This window comes from Microchirus variegatus (assembly GCF_963457635.1).
Source record: "Microchirus variegatus genome assembly, chromosome: 23".
NCBI lineage: Eukaryota > Metazoa > Chordata > Actinopteri > Pleuronectiformes > Soleidae > Microchirus > Microchirus variegatus.
In genome coordinates this window covers 16,770,420-16,781,469 of record NC_139824.1, presented here as the reverse complement: position 1 = coordinate 16,781,469, position 11,050 = coordinate 16,770,420, and the positions used below count along the sequence as shown (strand labels likewise).

Here is an 11,050-nt window from a genome sequence, read left to right as displayed (position 1 = left end):
GCTTAATTATTTCAATGAAATTCATTCAAACTATCGAGTGCATATCGTCACGTTTTTTAATACAAATATACAAGCATATGTAGAGAATTGCAATAATTACAAAAACAGAACATTTAAAAACAGAGATAACGGCATACGTGGCATAGATGGATTTACATTTTTTTGCGCAATAACCTATAAGGACATTGCACTGCGTATGTTTATTTGTTATGATGTCTGCATAACTGACGTTATCATAGCGCGGTGAATAATACAGCGAGGAAGGGGCCGTCAGGAGAGCAGCACTCTGTTGTCTTTGGCCCACTTCCTCATGGCTCGGATGATGTATTCCACCTGGGGGTTTCCCGAGTTCCGCAGCAGGGGCACCACCTTCTTCAGCGTCTCCCTGGAACGCAAAGAGAAGAGAAACGCAACGTCACGGGCCGCTCGTTTGTGATGTTATTGGATAAGTTGAACCAAAAATAAATAAATAAATAAATAAATAAATATACTTGGGCTCCTTGTTTGCCAGGATGAGCTGAAAGACTCCCACACACGCCCCTCTCTTGCCCTCCCAGTAGTTGGATTCTGGGTCCAGTTTTTCCAGAGCGTCGAAGGCTTTTGCCGCGTAGTAGAACTGACCCATCTGAAAGAAACCAGGACGAAATTCAAAAACAATTCCACACTTTTCTCAGACTTCTCGGAGGATTTTTCCAGTCAATCGGATAACGATTGTTAGATGCTGATTATGTAAATAAATGGTTTTAAAACCCTCACGAAGCCAGACCTCGGAAAACTAGCACAGGGGTCTGGCTCGACGACACGTACGGAAAATAATAAACGAGAAGAAGAATCGTACAGCGAACAGTAACCATGGTAACTCAACAATATTCTACAGCTAGCTTGATTAGCTTCATATCATTTACAGGTAGGCTATGCTGCGTTAGTATATAACGTATACATTTAAAGGTTCATTATGTAATAAATCTAAAGCAACTGGCCATAAAATCCTCCTAATATGTCACAGAGACTCAGGAATAATGTTCATATAACAAACTGAACTCACCAACAACAACAGTACAGACAAAATGTTTGGATTAAAAAATAAAAATAAAAAGGTGAAGAAGAGCGTTCTGCATTTGGACTAAATTCTAAAATCAGTGTATAATAACATAATAAAGAGAAGAGAATGTCACCTTATAGCAGTCGTTGGCGATGAGCTGCAGCAGACTGAAGGAGTCTGAGGACGTGCCCATCTTCAGGTACAGCTCCCAGGCCAGCTGACCCTTCTGGTTCATTATGTCTGACCGAGAAAAAAGAAAAAGAAAAACAAGACAAGAGAAGGAGTTCAATAACTAACTCACAGACAACTTCACCAACTTCAACTTTGAGAGATTTAGAGAAAAAGGGTCTGGTCGAGTTTATCGACGCGGAAAAAGAAAGACGATGAGAGGAAGGTTCATCCTAAATTCTTATATATACTGTATATGTATACACATATACTGTATATATATACACATATATATATATGTGTATATATATATATGTGTATATATATATATACACATATATATATATGTGTATACATATATATATATATATATATATATATATATAAAAAAAGATATATATATATGTGTATATATATATACACATGCATAGACATTTACACACATACATACACATATAAACACATACACATATAAATACATACAAATATACATACACACACATATATAATAATAATAATGCATTATATTTAAGGCGCCTTTCAAGACACTAAAGGTCGCCGATATATATATACATATATACACACATACATACACATATACAAATACATACACATATATACACATACACATATATATACACACACATACATACACATATACACACATACATACATACATACACACATATATACACATATATACACACATACATACACATATACACGCATGCATACACATACATACATACATACACACATATACACACATACATATATACACACATACATACATACATACACATACATAGACACATACACAGACATATATACACACATACATACACATATGAACACATACATACACATATATACACACATACACACACATATACACACCATATCATATATCATATATATTCTGATATATGAGAAATAAATAGAATAAATCTGCCACACAGAAAGATGTTTGTAATAATATAGTAGTACGTACAGCATCGTGCCAGCCAGCTGAGGTAAACGTAGTCGTTCTTGGTCTTTTCGCTCTGAATTAGCAGGAAAATCTGAAAGCAAACATTGACATTATATAATATTAACAGAAAGACAGTCAGTCGTATCAAAGTCAGAGTGAATAAAAGTCTAATAAAAATATACAGCAGTGAGGTCTTTTTTTTTCTCTCTCTCTACCTCTTCAGCTTCTTTGTAGTTGCCAAGGGCAGCTTTAGCCTGTGCATAGTTGAAGTTGAAGGTATCGTCGTTATAGAAGTAACCCTGCGCACACACACACACACGCACACGCACACACACAGAGAGAAAAGAGCATATCGAGTGTTAGCTTTTTATTCTCACAAAGCAGCACTTTATCTGAAGTGACACTTGTCACTCAGTGTGTGTGTGTGTGTGTGTGTGTGTGTGTGTGTGTGGGAGCCTCCTTCGTGTTACAATGTTACCAATACAGCAGGAAAAGTGTCATAAATAACGCTGGAATATGCCTGGACTGACCTTGACTGAGTTGAGATATATGAGCACATCTTCAAACTGCCTCAAGAGGAAGAAGCAGGAGGCCATGCACTGTCTGCCAGGAATAGTGTCTGAAAGGACAAGAGCATTAACTATTAACACACACACACACACACACACACACACACATGGTGTTTCTTAAACTCTTGTGTTCACTGTACCACATTCACTGGCCGAGCCTCCCACCAACTGAAAGAACTGCTGTGCAATTTTCAGGTGATCTCTCTGAAAAGACAGGACAGTATTTGTACATGTACACACACACACACACACACTGTTTTTCACTGTTTATTTATTCCACTTTAACACAAAATACTCACAGATCCAATTTCTTGTCCCAGTGCAGCATTTACCACTCCCTTCAAAATGTACTCCTGAGAAAATAATATGATATAATAAATAAAATAAGAGTCAAACAGTGAGAAAAGAAAGTGAAAACGAGTGGGAGGATTTACAAAGACAGAACAGTCGATATGAGCCGTGGTTATTATTATTATTATTATTATTATTATTATTATTATTATTATTATTAATAAACACTGATACTGAATGAACGCGTGTTAGAGAGAAGTTGTGCAGCAACAATATCGTATTAAAAACCTAAATTAAAGCGTGAATGCATCCTGACGTGGACTCAACTTGCGACTCCCTCGTTCATACGTTCTGGAAGCATCAGCTTTTAGTCAAGTTTTGGACTTCTGTCTTTTCAAAGTATTTCAAAAACCTTGTTAAATTTGCACATTTGCACATGTAAATAGATGATCAGGAAAGTAGGACAGTGTTTTAAAAGATATTAGCCAGTGTTATCTCCTTGTTGTGCATCCTGGTCTGTGTGAATCTGACTGCAAGACAGAAAAGTTTCCCTTTTGGGACAATAAACGATAAACGATGATAAAAACGAGTCAAACCTGAGGTGTCGTGGGCACCAGATCTTGGATGAGGTTGTAAGCTTCTTGAACGTCATCTATAGAAGGAAGCACGAGAATCCGTTAATTAAAGAGTTAAATACATTTGAAATAGTTAAATAGACCAAATACTCATATAAAACGTCCTTGTTATATATATATATATATATATATATATATATATTAATCTGTTTATTGACATTTTCAGATTAAGAACAAATAATTGACCACCGACAAAAAACAACATAGGATAGCAAAACTGTACGAACAATAACAAGACAATACGTTTACATAAAACATTATATATATATATATATATATATATATAAATCAATAAATAACTAAATAAAATAAAGTAAATCAAAAATACAAAACATACAATGTTGAAGCATAATGTTATAGCTGTGAGAACACCACCAGGTCTTAACTACATCACTGAAATATCGGTAAATTACACTGGAATCAGAGCCGTTTCTTGCTATATGCGGACTATGCAGCTGCATAGGGCACCACAGCCACCAGGGGGCCCCCAAACTCATATTTTATTATATTTTTGAGAATTAAAAGTACCTGTCTTTATTTGCATGTATTGGATGCATATATTTGCAAAGCATGCAAGTGTTTGTGGGGTAATCAGAAAAAGTTAGGAATCTCTACCTCGAGTTTGAAAAAAAAAAATAGGGGCCCCCAAATAGTCTCTCGCATAGGGCCCCCAAACAGCTAGAAACGGCCCTTTCTGGAATAAATGGAAAGTCCATCTTTCCGACACAGACAAAAAAAAGGGTCTCACGTAAATTTGTCTCATTTGTTAAGTTATTTTGCTTGTTCCGGAAAACAGTGGTGTCAAACCTTCACACACACACACACACACACACACACACACACACACACACACACACACACACACACACACACACACACACACACACACACACACACACACACACACACACACACACACACACACACACACACACACACACACACACACACACACACACACACACACACACACACACACACACACACACACACACACACACACACACACACACACACACACACACACACACACACACACACACACACACACCTTGTCTGAGATAGTAGATGACCAGGTTGAGTCTGGCCTCGGGAATCACATCGATCAGAGGTGGCAGCACCTGCAACGCCCCCTCGCCACCACGAAACACCACCTGCAGCAGCACACAGAGCAGAGATACAGGCTGGAGAACGCTACACACACACACACACACACACAGACACACAGACACACAGACACACAGCTGCACAACTACACACACACACAAACTTGAGCTCACCAGGTTGTGTCGGATAAGCTCCTTAGCGAACTCAAAGGAGCAGGAGGATATGTCGATGAGGTTCTTTAACTCCGCCTGAGAGGAAGAGGATTTCACAGTTAAGTCAGAGTCAAACCAACAGCAGCAGCAGCAGATATTCTCCTCTTTAATAAAAGGAAAAAACTGTCATGGAGCAAAGTAAAGTAAGTAAATAAGAAATAAATAAATAAATAAAATATTAAACAAATGCATCCATTAGAAGTGCAATTACTGTACATCCACAAAATCCACAGGACTGTGAAAAACTGTAAAAACACACCATACAAAGTATAATTCTTACTCTAAACAAAAAAATTAAAGTTAGAATTCATAGTAAAATTAAAGCTCCATCGCCCCCTGTGGACGTCAGAGTTATTACCAGAATAGTGAGGTCTCTATGACCTGGTTTTAACTATTTTGATACTCAAAATGTTTTTTTTTAATAATTAAAATCATCTTTTTGATTCAGAGTCATTATTCAAATCTGATTAATTAGGCCCAGTGTTGCTAAGATTAATCGATGAATCAATTAAGATCAATTATTATCAGTTTGAATGTTGCTTTTTATAATTAAAACTAGTTTCTCTGATTTTTTTTTTATTTTCAAGATTTTCTGGTTCCTTTGCTCCATATAACAATTCTGAAAAATCGTTTTATGGACCAAAAAAATTGAGAAAATAACCTTTAGATACAACTGTACTGTCTTCTGATGTTATTTACGAGGTACTTTGATCAGTTATGTGTTGTATATCCGTCTTTAACTCTACTCTTTACTCTACTGTATCCAGGAAGCTTATTTGCAGGCTTGTCGTCGAGAGCTTCTTCCACCTTTGCTCAGTCATGACTCTGTGTGTCACCATAGACACCAAAAACAAAACACTGATATACTTACAGAGAGAGAAAGTCACGTGGAGATGATCGGACATTTGTGCATCATCAGAAGTTACACACTACAGCTTTAAAATACAAGAGAAGTTTTAAAACCCCAGCTACAGCTCACACACACACACACTGTTTACCTCTGCTGCCTTGCCATTGTAGAGTCTGAAGTGGTTGCAGGCCTTGAGGTTGAGAGCGATGGTGGAGTCAGGGATGCTCTGCAGGTACACGGCCAGCACCTCCTGGGACACGTCATAGTAATCCAGCTTATAGTAACACAGAGCCACGTAGACTTTCAGCGCCAGGAAGTCCCTGCAAAGACCAGGTGGGAAACGCAAATAGTGTGATTTTATTCAATGTCACAAAGAGCCACACGGCGAGTATGCTGGACATTTTACTGCATCTTAATTCGATAGTTTACGCGTATATTTATATCTGTTTTATATGAAGAAGTTAGAGGTAGCAGTGGTGAAGCTAATTTGTATTCGAACAACAAGTGTGCAAACAGCTGCTGCAGAAGCCTGATGTTTTCATTCATTCATCATTCATCTCCGCATTAGGGTTGCCAATCCCAGCTGACACAGGGTGAAAGGCGAGGTACAGGTCGTTCAAATTCATTTCAGATGCTGCATATCCGTGTTTGATGAAGCCAGCTCAGCAGCTCTGCAGCACCGATGACCGCTCCATCTGTTTTTATGGCTCCACATCAAACCTAACGCTCCAAAACTGACACCTGACAACGTGGCGTCTGGGTGATTCACGTGCGACTGGACTAGAGCTGAAACGATCAATTATTCAATTATTAATCGATAACTAAATGAATCGCCAACTATTTTGATAATCGATAATCGGTTTGAAGCGATTTTCATGATTAAAACCAGATTTCTGATTGTTTTAGCTTCTTAAATGTTAATATTTTTGTGGGTGTCTTTGCTCCACATAACAAAGAAATCATTCAAACTGAATCATTTTGGTTTGTGGACAAAACAAGACATTTGAGAACATCATAATTTCCAGGTTTGACAAACATTTTCTGACATTTTATGGATCAAACGATTCATCAATTAATCGAGAAAATAATCGACGGATTCATCCGATTGCGAAAATAATCGTTAGTTGCAGCTCTAGACTGGACTGCGACGCCATTTTCATAAAAAAAGGCACCGACCTGTTCTGCAGCAGAAGCCGTTTATAGATGTCTATGGCCTCCTGGTAGTGGGAGCGCATGTAGTGAATGGACGCCAGGCTCAGCTGGTCCTCGGTCACGTCCTCCAGGTTCTGATGGAAACCCATCAGCCGCTTCTCGTCGTTGAACTGAAACGCGACACAAACGGCGACGTTTGAGGGGATTTTTAAGGCATTTAATTGACTTACTGTGCGTAAAAAATGTTACAAAACTAAAATGATTTATTGTACAAACACATTTTTCTCCCCTCGTTGCTGACCTCAGGCAAAATAAGATACATGTACTGTGAACACTTTAAAATCTGCCACCATATTGTAGTAAAATAGTCAAATATGACTTATTTCTAACCTTGTGAGCCAAGTGGAAGAGGAGCCGGTTTTGGAGCGGCGAAACTGGAGCTAGATGGAAAAAGTTAATTAAAAGTTAATATAATGGCATTTGTTTATGTTTTTCACTGCTGAATAATCACAGATACAAGTACAAAGTACTGCAAATGCTTAGTATGTACATATCTGGGTTATATGTGATTGAATTTAGCTTACTTACTTTTGACTTTCATTACATGACAGAAAAACCAAACACACAATTGTTGAAACTCAGACTCTGGCTGGAAAAACCTCAGACTATCCTGGATTACTCCTGTTTCGTCTTCAGACTGCTTTGATCGGAATATAATCCCACTCTCCTCAAAAAAGGTTGACAGTCGTTTAATAAAAATAAACATCCTTACACAAATAAATAAACAAAAAACGTAACGTAAGTGGCATTTAACGTTAGTTCTGAGCTGCTGTGCTTACCTTTGGACGCAGCCTCCTCTGCCTCTTTGTAGAGGCCCAGAAAAAACAGGGCACAGGCTAAAAACACCCAGACTTCAGCAGCACATTCAGGGTCATCTGTCAGAGACTTGTACTCCTGTCAAAACACGACGAGAAACATTAGAAGTGTCAAAAAAAAGTATGTAAAGAGTATTCAGAAGTACTGCGTTGGGTGGATGAATACCTCCATCGATCTCTTGTGATCGCCCAAGTGAAAGGCGCAGTAACCGATCCAAAGGTCTGCATGCTCCTCTTTCTCTCCGACGCTTCTCTGAAACTGGAGATGACGACAGCAACACAGTGGCATAGAAAGGTTATATATATATATATATATATGTATATATATATATATATATATATATTCACACGTCTCCGCACAAAGATTATATTCCCTTTATCCAGCAGCTTTACCTCCAGCAGCGTCAGGGCACCGAGATAGTCCCTCTGTTGTATGTAATCGTGCAGGCGAGGAACCTTTGCTTTGTTTTTCTTCTTCTTCTCGCTTATGCTCGCTGCGTTTTCTCCTCCCACAGCTGGTTTCACGCGAGAGAGGATCTGTCAAAAGGTAAATAACATCAACAAACAAAAAAACATAGTGGGTGGTTTCAGACAGTGGTCCAAATGACATACAATGCAATTAATCATAATAAATAATTGCTGGTGGGAGTGTGGAGTGGTTTCAACAGAATATCTTCAACTAATTCCAGATACCTCCAATTATGAATTGTTAATTTCATTCACAACATGGAGACATTGACTTTTACACTGTAACTTTACACATAGTCCTCAAATGTATTGCCCACAAACTTAAAGGTGCCATATGTAAGAATGTGGCCAAAAACGGTTACTACATTCAAATTCAAAATACCGAGGTCTTTTAGGTTTCGTTTTCTGACGTAACTGGCAACCCGTGGTTGCTCGGCAGCTGAGACTCTACTGACTGCAATGACTGGTAGACGGCGGTAGGTGGCGCCACATGACGCCAAAACATGATTTCAAAACATAAACACGATTTGCAGTTTGCAAAAAAAAAATGTTTTATGCAAATATTTTGTCTGTACTGTTGTTGTTGGTGAGTTCAGTTTGTTATATGAACATTATTCCTGAGTCTGTGACATATTAGGAGGATTTTAGGGCCAGTTGCTTTAGATTTATTACATAATGCACCTTTAAATTATTCGGTTTTAATTGTTTATTTGTTATGTGGAGCAAAGAAACCAGAAAATACTCACATTTAAGAAGCTGAAATATCAGCTAATCTACTTAATCATGAACAAAAAACACATAACACTCGTCGGTGATGACTTTGAGCAATAGGTTTACAACAGTTTTTAGCTTTTAACTCACCATTTCGACGAGTCTGAAGAGATGAATGCGACCCAACTGAGACCTTTTTTGCTTCTCGTTACTTCAACAGCGACACAAATGACGTGAAAACAGAGAAAAGTGAAGCTCGACACACATTTCTACTCCATCGTGTCGCACTGAACTCGCGTTAAAACGCTACTGACGTAGACGAAAAGGCAGTAACGCAACATTATGGACGTCGTCTCCCGATAAATACCGCGGCTAACGAACTAACTAACTAACTCGCGTAGATTTGTTTGTCTAACATTTGGTAAACATTTTTCAGTGTCGGGCGAGGATGGTTTGCTAAATTAGGCTCCGAGTTTGTGTTAGCTAGCTCTCCATGGTTACTCTTCCGGCGGCGTAGACCTATTTTCCGGTCTCATATTTTCAAAATAAAAGTTCAATAAACATAATGATGGTATAACAGGTCAACTCTTGCACACAAACAGTAATACGTCGCCTCGTTACCTCCTTAGATGATGTAGTTCTTGATCTAGACGAATAAAAAGTACAGTATTTTTAAATAAATATTATTAAAATCTTCTTGCTGCCTCTTATTTTGTAGAGAAACAGGCGAGTGGCGTGTTTAATCAATCAGTGGTTCGTTATTTTGTTCCTCAGCAACGACGCTAGTTTGCCTTTTCATAATACACACTATATATATATATGTCTTATTCGAGACACGATAAGTAAAACGTTATACCATTCATCACTAGCTATCCTATAAATAGTGCATTACCCATAATGCTGTGCACAAGCGCCCCAGTGGCCTAATGGATAAGGCACTGGCCTCCTAAGCCAGGGATTGTGGGTTCGAGTCCCATCTGGGGTGAACTGTTTTACAACCGACAACAATACAAATACATGCTGTTGATGTTAATCCGTGGTAAATACGATTAGAGATTATTGATAGTCATTAAAAATCCTGTACTAGCTGCGGTGTGCACGCTGAAGTACACTAAAACCAAAGTGCTTTACTGTGCACAAACAAACAAACATTAAACTCAAAAAGTATATTCAGTGGAGAACTGTTAATTTGCTAAAGAACAACAGACTCAACCCGGAGTCTCATGTTTTATTAAAAAGTCGCTGTCAGTTTGTGCTCCACTGTGCATCCTATAATTCATCAGCACGTCAACACCCTTCCTGCACACACACGTCACATTCACTACGATAGGATACAATAAATAAAGCCATGTCAGCAAGATAGAAACTTTGCTTTTATCTAAAACAGATGACTAATGTCGTATGAATGTGACAAACTCTGACTCTGTGGTGGCTTCTTCCCTCTGGTGCCATCTCCTGGTCAATGTTGAGACTTTGCCTTATTCACTTTTCATGTAATTTCTGGTAAATAATGACAATAATGTGCATTATTAGTGCGAGTGTGCATAAACTACTTCCGCGCGTTCCCATAACAAACTCTATAGCAAGTGCAATAAATACATATTTAAATAAAAGAGGAAAAAGAAAGTTTATTGACTTTAAAATCCAGGCACACGTCATGAGTCTGCACTAACAATGACCATATATGTCTATACAATACAGTCACAACAGGAGCGGGACTGATGATGGAGAGAATAATGGATGAAGTAAAAACATTTGTGTGTGTGTGTGTGTGTGAGAATGATGGCACATGTAAAGCACAGTTAAGACTGTAATAATAAAATAAAGAAAAAAGAGCTAATACTGAGGCGTTCAGAGATCAATGCTAACACACAGCACTAATTTTCAACATTTAAAAAAACAACACCAACACTGCACGACTCTGTGTTAGGGTCATTTTAACTTCAATTTCTATTATTATTATTATTATTAGCATATTTCCCTGTTGTATCGCATATTGA

General features: G+C 38.1%; 1 protein-coding gene across 1 annotated transcript; it reads right to left on the bottom strand.

Annotated features, from left to right (window-relative positions):
• Nucleotides 1–169: 169 nt before the first annotated feature.
• Nucleotides 170–9,376, bottom strand: ift56 (intraflagellar transport 56). Its single transcript, XM_083909228.1, has 18 exons — nucleotides 9,201–9,376; nucleotides 8,265–8,408; nucleotides 8,038–8,130; nucleotides 7,836–7,950; nucleotides 7,387–7,436; nucleotides 7,021–7,166; nucleotides 5,993–6,164; nucleotides 4,956–5,030; nucleotides 4,727–4,829; nucleotides 3,637–3,692; nucleotides 3,049–3,102; nucleotides 2,890–2,953; nucleotides 2,711–2,799; nucleotides 2,396–2,479; nucleotides 2,202–2,271; nucleotides 1,176–1,282; nucleotides 492–625; nucleotides 170–385 (listed from the first exon to the last, which is right to left on the bottom strand). The coding sequence occupies exons 1-18, from the start codon at nucleotides 9,201–9,203 to the stop codon at nucleotides 271–273; spliced, it is 1,674 nt and encodes a 557-aa protein (XP_083765354.1). The 5' UTR covers nucleotides 9,204–9,376; the 3' UTR covers nucleotides 170–270.
• Between the last annotated feature and the right edge of the window lie 1,674 nt (nucleotides 9,377–11,050).

Excerpts from the sequence above, each read along its gene's own strand:
- ift56 (XM_083909228.1), bottom strand. Across the intron at positions 7,167-7,386 it reads TCTTCCACTTGGCTCACAAG|TTCAACGACGAGAAGCGGCT; the intron begins GTTAGAAATAAG and ends GTCGCGTTTCAG. Across the intron at positions 3,693-4,726 it reads CATCTACTATCTCAGACAAG|ATGACGTTCAAGAAGCTTAC; the intron begins GTGTGTGTGTGT and ends TTCCTTCTATAG.